The sequence below is a fragment of the Propithecus coquereli genome, unplaced genomic scaffold (genome assembly GCF_000956105.1).
Source record: "Propithecus coquereli isolate 6110/MARCELLA unplaced genomic scaffold, Pcoq_1.0 Scaffold1, whole genome shotgun sequence".
Lineage (NCBI taxonomy): Eukaryota > Metazoa > Chordata > Mammalia > Primates > Indriidae > Propithecus > Propithecus coquereli.
The window spans coordinates 16,550,102-16,562,109 of NW_012133857.1; the positions used below are offsets into that span (position 1 = coordinate 16,550,102).

A 12,008-nucleotide genomic window follows, 5' to 3' on the forward strand; every position below is an offset into this window, starting at 1 on the left:
GTCATTAGATGCTTGTCCCTATGTGCAGACTATCTATGATTGCCACACCCCAAATGCAGACGGATACAAGTGTGTGTGTTGGTGACTTAGGACCGGTGAGCACAGCTGCTGTTAGAGATTTCCCAAAATGGAAAAAAGCAAACAAACAGACCCCATCCATCCAACTAACTAAACAAAAAACTTCTTGGTAAGGTTCTGAACAAAACAGAAGACAACCTTCCCTTTATTTATATAGTAGTTGCATTCTTAGAAAATTCAGTGTTTATTAAAAAGCTATGCAAACACTTTTTATTTATATATAATAAAATGGATTTAAGTTCTAGATTCAGGGGTTTATATGCGGGTTTTTCTCCTACCTGAATGTCCAGTGGGGCACTTGAAAGTCCTGTGGGACATGGGACAGTTCTTTTGTGTGGCACTGTCCTGCCCCCATCCACTAAATGCCAGGACTTAAAGTCATTATGCAAACAGAAAAGTCCAACTGTTCAAAATGTCCCCAGGGGTAATGCCCTCTCCTGCCTTGAGAACCACTGCTCTGGGGTCTCCAGAATGGAGATCTTTAAGTGGCTGTGTGTCTTTGGACAAATGACTAAACCCTTCTGGGCCTCATTGCTCTTCTCCACAGTATGGGACTAGATAGCTTAGAGATCCCTTTTAGCACTGGTTTTTGTGATTCTGGAAAGAATATTAGAGTAAATGGTAGGACCCCCAATATTTTTGACACTTTGAGTTCTGAATTTATTAATATCAGGTAGTTAAAAAATTTTTATTTTTGAGATCATAGGCAATGTTTAGGGGAATCCGTCTTAAACGTGATGTGCATAATGTTCTGCTTAAGATGGTCTGTGTGACAGTTATACATGCTCAAAATGCTATCCTCCGAGGAGTGTGACTCCCTGTGCCCCAGGCTCCTCTCTCTCTCTTTTTTTTTTAAAGACAGGGTCTCACTGTGTTGTCCAGGCTGAAGTGCTGTGGCATCATCATAGCTCACTGCAGCCACAAAGTTCTGGGCTGAGCTCAAGCGATCCTCCTGCCTCACAGTCTCCCAAGTAGCTGAGATTAAAGGGGTGCACCACAACACCTGGCTGATTTTTCTTTTTTTGTAGAGACAGGGTCTTGCTATGTTGCTCAGGCTGGTCTCCAACTCCTGGTCTTAAGTGATCCTCCCATGTTGGCCTCCCAAAGTGCTGGGATTATAGGTGTGAGCCACCATGCAGGCCTATGAGGCTTCTCTCCCTGCTACTCTAGTTGCCTTGAGACAACTTTAAGGTTACCTGTGTCAGGCTGGCAGAGCATAATGACTTCATTATGAAAAGTCTTCATGACTCAGGTGCCCAAGAAGCTTTCAATATAGTCCAGCAGTCAAGTTGTTGTTTAAAAATGACTAAGTTGTATTATTTTGCCGTATCTCAATTTTCCCAACAGTTAATAGGCATAACAATAGTATGGATGTCATGGGGACTTTTTCTTGATACAGAATACTGTTGATCCCTTGTCAAAGTGTTTAATTATGTATTTATCATTATGGCTTTTTGAGTAAAGCCCGTCTCCCTCCTTGTGTATAAACTGTGGGGCAGGTTGTCTGATTTGTTCACTACTGGCTTCCCAGCACATCCTACGGTACCTATCGATGGAAAAGGATTGGCAATTATTGGCTGCATGAATGAGTGAGTGCATGAAGGCTGTTATATAGATACCACAGAGGTTAAGGATGAAGTCTTACTAATAAGGGTCAGTATGCACTCGTTCGTTCACTCAGGCGTTCATTAGAAAGAATGCTCCTGTGTTCTGACAGGAAAACACATTTTCTCCCAACCCCCAATTTAAGCGTCAAAGCCATCCAGACCACTTGCCTCGGGGTCAGGCCGCGCTTCGCTCGGTTTGGGAAGGGCTGGCACGCTTCCACAGGCGGGAGGTGTGCACAGAAGCGGAGAATTCATTATAACCGGTTAGTCATCCGTAGAAATGGTAGACATTACCCGTGGGCGGGGTGCACCTGGCGCTCCCTGGGTGGGGCCTGTTCCCTCGCTGCGCCCAGAGGTAGAAGTGCGACTGTCCGGAGCCTAAGGGAGCCCTGGGTTTGCCAGCACTCTTAAAAAGCACCAGTAGCCCCTTGGCGGCAGTCCTTATCCTTTGCAGCCAACTCAGATCAAGCCCAACATCTGCAGGGGTAACTTTTTCCAGGGACTGCTGGGCAGGAGAGCCGGCCTGGATCCCAGCCCGACACCCCCGGCAGAAGCCGGAGCCCACCCTTACTCACGTCCCTGCAACCTGACGGTGCTGAGGCCATGGGCGGGTGACCTGGCAGAACGCAAATCCCCTGGTGCAAAAAGGAATGCAAATAAAGAGAACCCAGGCGGCGGCGCGCTGGGAAAGCCGGCGACGTTAGGAGCTCCCGGCTCGCAGGGTCACCCGAGTTGCACTTGGCCGGGCGAGGATGACTCAGCCTCACTCCAGTCGGTCTTTACCGCCAGCCCGCGCAAGGGCCCCACAAAGTTCCAGTCACACCTCAGATCTCCCACAGGGGCGAGGGGCTCTGAAAGCTGGGTCCCGGGGTAGGCGGTAGCGAGAGGCCGCAGGGAAGCCTGGTTCCCCGGGCGCCCAGGGGTTTCCCCGGCTTCCTTTCACCTCGCCCCTCCCTCTGCCGGCGGCCAGAAGGCGCCCCCGCCGGCGTTCGGCTGCCTCTTGCCCAGCGGGGTGGAGGCCGGAGTGGGGAGCAGGTGACCCTCCCCGCTCGGAGGAATCTTGTATCCCCAAATCTACTGTGTCCGCCGGTCAGGACTCGGCGCCGCATTTGCTTCCTCTCCCAGTCTCGACATCCCGGCCACCGCCATTCGCCGCAGCCGTGCGGACGCCGAGCCTCAGCCGGCTCGAGCGCGAGCTGCTCCGAAGCCCCCGGCCCGAGCTCGGGCGCGCCAGGGGCGGCTGCGCTGCGGGCAGATACCGGGAGCCCCACGCTCGTGCGCCCGCGCCGCGGTGGCAGCGCCGCGCTCCGTGCCTTCCCCTGTTGGGCGCTGCGGCCGGAGGGGCGGCTGCGGACGGTCACGCAGCAGTGCCCACGCCAGAGCCCCGGAGCCCCCAGTCCCACCTCCAGCCCGTTCTGCCCCACGTGCGACCCCGTCAGCAGCCGCTAGCCCGGGCTACTTCCTCAGACTTTGGCTTCTTCCCCCGCTTCCTTCCTTCAGGAAAATTGTGCGGCGGGGGTGGGGGTCGCGCCACCTCCGGGCTCCGCAGCACCCGACCCCGCTGCCTCAGACCAGCCCGGCCCAGGGACGGACTGGGCGCTCGGTGCCCGTTCGCAGCCGCCACTAGCAAAGTGCGGAGCGCGGTGCCCGGCCCTCGACCTCCCTCCTGCGCCCCCAAACCCCACCCTGGCTTGGGTCACCAGGGCCCGGGGATGGCCCGGGGCCAGCACGAGAGTCGCGCCCGCCGTAGCGGACTGCGGAGTTGTAAAAAACTCAGCGGCCGCAGTGGGCCGGGCGGGGCAGGGCGCGCTCCGCCGCGGCCAAGGACACTGGAGTTTGCGAGTCCCCGCCCGCGCGGCGCCTCCCGCCCTCCCGCCGCGGCCCGCCGGACTCCCGGGGCCGCCGAGGCGGGGCCGGGCTGCCGCCGCTGCCACAGGCGCGGCTCCCTGCCTCCTCCCCCTCCCGCCTCCCTCTCCACCTCTCTTCCCTCCCTCCGCCTCTCCGCCCTCCTCCCCGCTCCTTTCTCTGCTCCCCAAGTGAGCCCAGCGCGCGAGAGGCAGGCGGGGCGGCGCGCAGCGGAGCAGGCAGCCCAGCGCGCTCGCCCACCGCGCGCTCCGCGCAGCTCCCCGCGGCCGCTCTCGTCGCCGCCGCCGCCGGCGCGTCGGAGGGAGCCCAGCATGGCCGGGCCCGGCTCGCAGCGCCGCGCGTCCCGGGGGGCCTCGGCGCTCCTCGCCGCCGCGCTTCTCTACGCCGCGCTGGGGGACGTGGTGCGCTCGGAGCAGCAGATACCGCTCTCCGTGTAAGTGCCGGGTCCTGCGCGGCACGGGGAGGGGACTCGGCCGCCCGCGACCCCACTGTGCCCAAGTTTGGGCGCCTGCAGGTGCGGCTGGGCAGGACCTGCCGCGGGCGTCGGCCTCGCCGCTCGCACCTGCCTTTCCGGACCGGCATCGGGCAGCGAGGCTGGGGTGGGATCCTCTTCCCCCTTCCCTCAGGTTGGCGCGTGAGACCTGGAGATGCTCACCTCTAGTGACAGCACCAACTTTGGAGCCTGTTTACTGAATCCAACTTCCATGGGTCGCTTAATTACCCCCTCTTAGTTATCTTGTTACCCCACTTCTCTTTTGTGGGGGGATGGGTGGACTTCCTCTGACTAGTATTTGCCAAGTGAGGGTCGAGTCCTCAGGTAATTACTCAAATGAGACCCGGCTGTCCTTTTAGAGAGCCTGGGAGACTTTGCGCAGTCTGAACTCTGTGACCCTCCTGTGGCCCCCTCCGGCGCTGAGCTCTGCAGTTTGGTGCTAGCAGTTTCTGCTAAGGCGCTTTTTCTTTTTTTTTTTTTTCCTTTTCTTTAATGTTATATCGCCCTGCTCCTTCAGCCACAGCCCCATGCGTGCGTGTGCGTGCGTGTTGACTGTGAAACGAGTGTTACATTTTTTCCTGTGCCCTTTCTCTCTGTAGGGTGAAGCTCTGGGCCTCGGCTTTTGGTGGGGAGATAAAATCCATTGCTGCTAAGTACTCCGGCTCCCAGCTTCTGCAAAAGGTAAGGTTTCAGTGGTGGCAGGAAACGATGATTTTTTCCAGCACAGAAAATGGAGGCAGATTTAGTTTTCCAAACAAACGTGAGCCCCGAGCAGCATCAGTTATCAGAGGAGTCTCTGATTCCCCGGTTTCTTGGCATTGTACTGTGCAGTGACTTCTCCTTACCAACCGGTTATTTTTAGATGACACTTGCTTCTAAACACAAAGAAAAGCAGGATACTCACTCGCACTGTCCTGGCTGGGGCTCGGAAACTGAGTGTTTTTGCATGGCTCTCCTCTCAGTGTCGGTATTGCTGCTTCTGTGTGAGAGCAGATGCTCCTTCGGCCAAAAAATGCTAACTTCATCCAAGGGGCAGACTCGGTGCCTATTTTATGATGCCTTTCACCTTGCATTGGAGGCGCGGGGTTCAGTGTCAGAGAAAGACGCTGCACTATTGTTTGTCATCCCTGCAGTTGTACAATCCCATTATTCCCCAATCATCTAGTCCCAGGGCTGGGATGCATTACATCATTACAGATAAGGAGAATGAATGTGGTTATCTTTCCACTCAGCTGCACTGCCGGGTAATAACCTATGAGAGTAGTCCACGAACTTAAGAAATTGGTCTGCGTTCATATAATTCTGGATAGTAATGAGAATGGAGAATTGATTATTAGGCTTTTATCAGAAGCTGCATCAATTTTAATTCAAACAGGCAGCATTATGCTTAAAATTACATTGTGAGATATGTGGTCCTTCCTTCTCCCCTCCTAGAAATAAAGAAAAAAATGGGATGGGGAAGAGAAATTAGAGGGGTTAAAATAATTTCAAGTTAGTAAATCAGTGGGATTAATTGAAATATTCTCTTGATGATCAAAAATAAAATTGGCCTTTAGGGGATTATTCTCTGAAAATGGGTACAAACAAGCTTAAATTGTTAAGTTAACTTTTAAGCATTTTTAAATGTGTTTTTTGGGCCAATGTACCATATGTGTTATGCATGCTGCCTGGTAACCAAGTATGTATTTTATTTATGGCATTCCACTTCAGAGAGTAGCATTTTTGGGGACACTATATGAAACAGTTTGTCACTTGAAATCCAAATATCGTAATAAAGCGTCAGCCCACAATGGAATGACAGAAGTTATTTTGGCTTAAAAATTGCCAGTAGCCATATTCCTTGAAACCATGGAAAGATGGTTTACTTAACTCTGTTTTTTGGGAAGGAGTTCATTGAATTATAGGCAATTGATAAAAACTTGAGGCTACAATATACCTTTTATGGAAGATGATAATTTACATACCTGTGACCCACCTCTGAGCTTATAGGAATTGCCTCTTCCCCTAGTATTCTTTTAATCTGGACTGGTCCATATTCTGCTTTGGCATTTTGCCCATGTGTCAGATGTTTTATGTGAAGAGTTCTGGATTGTGGCATTGCCTGTGTATTTTCCTTATGTTTTTAAAGACGAGAATGTTTTGTATAACTTTAAAGAAATATTTCTCATTTGCATGTTGTAGTTGTAGCAACTCTGAAAGAATCTCTTCAGAGCCTGTGAATGTTTTTTTGGTTGTGCTTAAGAACCTTTTATCTCATATTTTGTAGGAGCACATGCAATATGTTTTTTCCTTCTCTCTGAAGTTAACACACACGCACAAAACCCCATCAACCCTATTATTGGCTACTCTATAACAGCAAATTGGGAACAGCTAAAATGCTTCTCTTACCTTCTCATCAGCATCCTTTCTGATATTGAATTCAGTAGCCTTGCTTTGCTTTTGTCATGTTTGCAGCTTGACAATTGTGTAATTATTTCCAGCTGTTTATGGCTTTGTTGTCATTTCTTGCTGCTGCCTGGCATTTTGTAATCTGATGTGAGGGGAAGGTGAGATGTTGCTTGGCATTAGGTTCCAGGGTGGGTATCTGCCCTTGCACTTGGATTGAAATCATCCGCTGCATCTGCTATGGGGGTCCTGGAATATCCATGGCTTTGTGTTGCTTGGCAAGGACTCTCATAAGTGATGGGAAGGACATATTAAACAACTTGGGGAGCATTCATTTCTCAGATCTCTTTTGGCCATCTTGGTGTATTGCCTTGCTAAATGTGACTGTATTCTAAAAATTAGCAAAGAACATTGGCTTAGAGAGTTCAGAGTATGAACAGGAAAAGATCTGAGGTGCTCAGAGTGTAGGAGACATAGCATCATTTGGAAAAGCAAGGAGGTAATTGCCCCTCTCTTGTTTATTTTCAAGTTTCTGGCCATTTGCTTGAGAAATTACTCCTCAAAGTCAAAACTCTATGTACCCTTCTGTCACATCACTGTGTCCTTAATAATTAAGATGCTTTCAAAACAAGTTAGAAAATTTGGTTGGAAAATGCATTAACACTGTGTTAAGGGGACTCAAAGGTGACAATACTATGTTGTGTAATAGACTGTAATTGCACTTTTAAGGCATGCACGTTTAAACTTGATTTTTAGTTAAGTAAGGTATACCATATACCACCATATAATTTTATGTATTTTATGTAGTTTCCCTAATTGACACTTCATGTTGTGAATCAATGTAGTATGTTCATTTTTAGAATGGGAGTTTAGTCATTTTTGCAATAAGGCATAAACTTTATAAAGTAGTTTTTGTGAATATAAGTTAAATAATAACTGGCCATCTATTTTAAGGTGTTTGGAGACTGGGAAAACTGCCATTTTGGTACATGTTTTTATTAGATAATTTGAAGTAGCAGTATTATTAGTGACTTCATCAATGTAAACACAAACATTTAACAATGTACCTCATTGTCAGGGCTTCAGACAGAATATTTCATCATTTATTTCTTTGTTTAATACCATGGCTTTCACTACTTTAGCTTATTGTGATATATTAGGTATTCCATGCCGGACTTTCCCTATTTTTTCTTCTTTTGGTCTTGGCTGAGCACAGGAATAGCAGCCTATTAGTTCCTTATAAAGAAGATATTTTTGATTTTATAAAATGCAAAAAACCTTGTTTTAACAAAATTGTCTGTTTTCAGTACGGAGTAGAAGATTGTGGGACTTGTATGTTGGAGTTGAAATTAATCTTGAGAGGTTTTAGGTGTTGTTAGAGAATGGCAGGCCCCTGGAAGGAAAGTGTGGGTGTAGTGCTGTGTGCCTTTCTAAGCAGGCAGTTTCTGGAGGGGTTTCCATTCACTTCGACTTTTAATTAACTTTCTTATTTGACATAATTCATGCCAGTATTCAGCTGCCTCTATCTTGCTTCATTTTCCCCAAAGAACGTGTTTTGTTTGGGTTCTTTTGGGGAGGCATAGTTTCATTACCTCTATATTTTTTTAGGACTCAGTGAGAAGCGTTCTAGTAGGTCTTGGAACCTAGACTGTTAAACTCAAGGGCTCTGCACCTCTAACAATCACAATAAAAGGCATTAAACTGGCGTGATTCTCATTTCATCGTCCTTAGGGAGAACTCGGTAGGAGTTTGGTTTTTCATTCCATTTAGACCTGCATTCAGGGAACTGGAGTTCATAGGAATGAAGGGTTCCAATTACATTTTCCAGAATCGTGATGGTAAATACACAGAGGAAATACAGGTAATGTGCATCTCTACCAGTAATGCTAGAAAAGAATTGACTTTTACCTCGGATGCCTCAGGCAGCACTTACCACGCACGCATGTCTTGGAATGCACAACCAGGTTTTTGCGTTATCAACTATTTATTGAGAGGGAGGTTTTGATACATAAAGTTGATGTCTCTTTCCACAGGACAGAGTCAGCAAAGTAAAAGGTTGGTTCTTTAAGCCATTTTTATAATTATGACTTTTCATCAATGTGGAAATCAATGGACTTTTAAATAATTAAATAGGTGTATTCACTTATCAGGAATGGGTAGCAGTGCCGTGCTGCCTGTGGGAAGCCTGACACTCTTCAGATTGCTTTTATGGGGGAGGCGCTATTTCACTCACATTTTTGTTGGATAAACACAGTTACTTGCCATCCCCAATGATAAATGCTTTCAACCTATGCTGCCGATGCTCTAATTCATGGCATCATTTCAAGTTACTGGACTTTTCTTCCACGGATTATTTTTAAAAGTCTTAAAATCTCTGAAATGATAGTTTTCAATCTTTCAGGGCAATGTCTTGGTCTCATTATTCCAATCACCAGGACAGTAGCAGAGCCGGGTAAACCGGAGAACATTCAGTTCGTGCATCTTATGCATATATCTAATTGCACTTGGGAACTCACACACAATCGCTCGCTAAGTGTTTGTCTGAGCCTCTTTTGTTCGTTGTTTCTTTTTCTTCCTTTCCTTCCTTTTCTCTTTCTTAACATTTCTTTTCTGCCAGATATATTTCTACTTTGCTTTTTCTCTCATTAAGAACTGCTGCAGCCTCTGTTGCTCAGGGGATTTGACAGATGCTAGCCAAAATTAAGGGAAAATGAGAACATAGGCATGGTTTTCTGTTTGGAGGCAAACTTCAGGTTTCTGTTACAATGTGGTTATACTTTTGATTGACCAGTATGGCGATCTCGTGCTAATTTTAATTAATTAATTCTAATACTAACGTGGTTTTTAGGCAAACACATGAATACCAAACCACCAGATAATTATGAAGTCCACTGGGCATGGGCAGGCATGGTTAGTGTTTCAAGTTGTTGATGAAGACATGGCCAAGTATCAGGATGAATGAAAGTAAAATAAATGCGAAACTATTACCCCCTTGGCACCTGGGGCCTTTCTCTTTGAATTTTGAAGCACATATTCTCAGAAGTACAAGTTTAGGATTTTAGCCTTTTTCAGTCTCTGATTGATCTTCAGTTGGTGTTTAGTGCTCCCATTGACATTGATCGATAAATGATTTGGTGTGTTGGGCTTACTTAAAGAAGCGTATCTTTTTTTCAGGTCCGCCATTCATCCAGATTTGCCATCATAGATGCCAACAAATGGGCTTTTTCTTTACCAAGCACACATCCTCTGTCAGAAGTGAGCAGCATTTATTTCAGGAGTCCCCCCGCCCACATCTTTTGTAATCACAGTGCTCCTCGAAATAGCCTTCCGAGTTGAGACCTGCAGCATCTTCCAGACAGAATTTTAGCAGACTGTGTGTTCTCTGGGCCACTATGATTTAACTTCTATGACTGAGACTGAGCAAAAAATCAAATAGATGTTATAAAATACCAGCCTATGAATTAGCATATGAGCTTTTAATGCAATTTTTATACCAGAGATGTAATGGCCTGTGTTTCATCTCCAGTGACTGCTGCAAAGCTTTTGTGTATCATTCAATGAGAAGAAAAGTTCCTAATGTCAGGCTTCTGGCAAAACTGGTAGAATCTTTATCAGCTCTCTTTGGTCCATTAAACAAAACTTAGCTTCTCCTTCAATGGAAGAAAATGATATGAGGAAGAGGAGGGTGCTCCATTTCTTGTGATTTTTTACTGAATCTTTAGTGACCAGCATTCCGCGTCTGAGGCTGTCGTTCCTATAATGTAAAGCCGGACTCCAAGACTCCTCTACGGCCCACTCCTCTGCCCTGTGCTACAGCTCACCCTTGACATATTAGACATTTGTATAACTGATATATTTTAGGGGTTTTCTTTTTTTTTTTTAGAGATGGGGAGTAGAGGATGGGAGGATGGGAGAGGGAGGCAGGGCCTTTAGGGGTTTTCTATGTGTGTAGCCAGCATGTCTACTTTTCAGAAGAAAGTTACTTTACAAATACAACTTTGAAAAGAGTCCAGTTCATTTCTAATAAATGGTAAACATTTCAGTTTCCATTTGCTTTGAATAATACTCCTTGGGCACTCATTCCGAGGCTGTTTAAATAAGGCATTACATTTATAAGGTGTATTAAATTTATATGTTGCATAGCTTCCCAGTTACCCCAAATCAAGATTATGAAAATAAACAACTCAGGAGCCAAACTATTAGTGCACATTTCAAGGCCATATTGGAAAGTAGAGCATCATCTCTTGACAAGAAATAGATGACCGTTCCTTCACTTTGTGAGCTTCAGAGTATTTATTTTGGCACTTGTTATTGGAAAAAAGTACCCTCTCCAGGTTAAAGGGGCTATTATCCATGTAAATGATCTGGGCAGGCAAGGTAGGCAAGGCCGTAAATGCTATGGATTCATAAAACACACCTCAAGTTATCCATTTTAGGTGAAACAACTGCCAGTCGATATTTGGGGCTTGCATATGTTGTTACCATTACACTTACTAAGCTCGTGTGTGTGTCTACGTGTGTGCATGCGTGAGTGCCAATAAAAGTGCATGCTGCTCATCACAGAGCATGCCAGATGCTGCCTGCTAATGCGGAAGACTGTTCTCATCCTCTTGAGAGGCTGGCTTGAGAGAGGGAACCAGGGCACTAGGACAGTCATTCAGTCCACCAGGCATGGATTTATCCAGTGTCTGGAATTTTGTAGGCAGTTGGAAATTTAGGATTTGCTGAGACCAGGACTGGCTACATAATTTATGGGGCCCAGTGCAAAATGCAGAACCCCTTGTTAAAAATTATTAAGAATTATTAAGAATTTCAGCATGGTGACAGCAGAGCATTAAACCAAGTACAGGGCCCTGGCTAAACCTCCTGTGGGACAGGCTGGCCTCATTTTGGCTTGTTTTCTTTCCTGCTGGGTAGCTCATGCTCTCAGCTCCATTCAGTCTAGGAGGCTTCCTTTGCCCACCTTTGTTCTGTCTCCAGTGAAATCATTTTCTTATTTTATGAGTAATAGGTCAAGAGCTTGGAGCATTTTCATTCTCTGTTGTTAAAGGAAGGGTCACTGGCCTACAGCAGTGGCATCTGCCTTTTTATCTTTTCTGTATGCATTCCCTGTGTGGCTCTGGGCAAATTGCTTAATCTAATAGTAAAAACAGGTAGCATTCACTCTGTAGTTTCTGTATTCCAGGTACTGTCATAAGCACTTTACATTTGTCATCCTGTTAAGTTTTTCCAGCAACTTAATGAGACAGGGACTACCATTTATCCCATTTTACAGATTTAGAAGCTGAAGCTTACACAACACAAGCAGCCTTCCCAAGGTGACTGAGCTCGGCTTCCAGAGTCTGCACACCTGGCTATGGTGCTATATTCCCTTGTTTTTGTGTGATCTTTTTTGATGTCAGTTCCTATTTGAAAAAAAAGTGTGAATAATCCTGCATTTCTCTACCTCACAGTGTTTGGGCATATTAAAGGAGATAACATCTGGGACATTAATTCAGAAACAAAGCGTGGGATAACAGCTGGGAGGACACACCCTTAGGATCAGATGGACTTGGATCTGAGTCCCAGATCTGCCGTAT

The 12,008-nt window shown here is 46.6% G+C and overlaps 1 protein-coding gene across 1 annotated transcript in view; it reads left to right on the forward strand.

The window, feature by feature from the left end:
• Window positions 1-3,820: 3,820 nt before the first annotated feature.
• CACNA2D3 (calcium channel, voltage-dependent, alpha 2/delta subunit 3) overlaps window positions 3,821-12,008 on the forward strand; it is an 869,108-nt gene continuing 860,920 nt past the window's right edge. Inside the window, exons 1-2 of the mRNA XM_012643362.1 lie at window positions 3,821-3,984; window positions 4,644-4,725. Of these exons, the coding sequence (XP_012498816.1) occupies window positions 3,863-3,984; window positions 4,644-4,725 (204 nt within the window). The 5' untranslated portion in view covers window positions 3,821-3,862. The remainder of the gene's footprint in view (window positions 3,985-4,643; window positions 4,726-12,008) is intronic.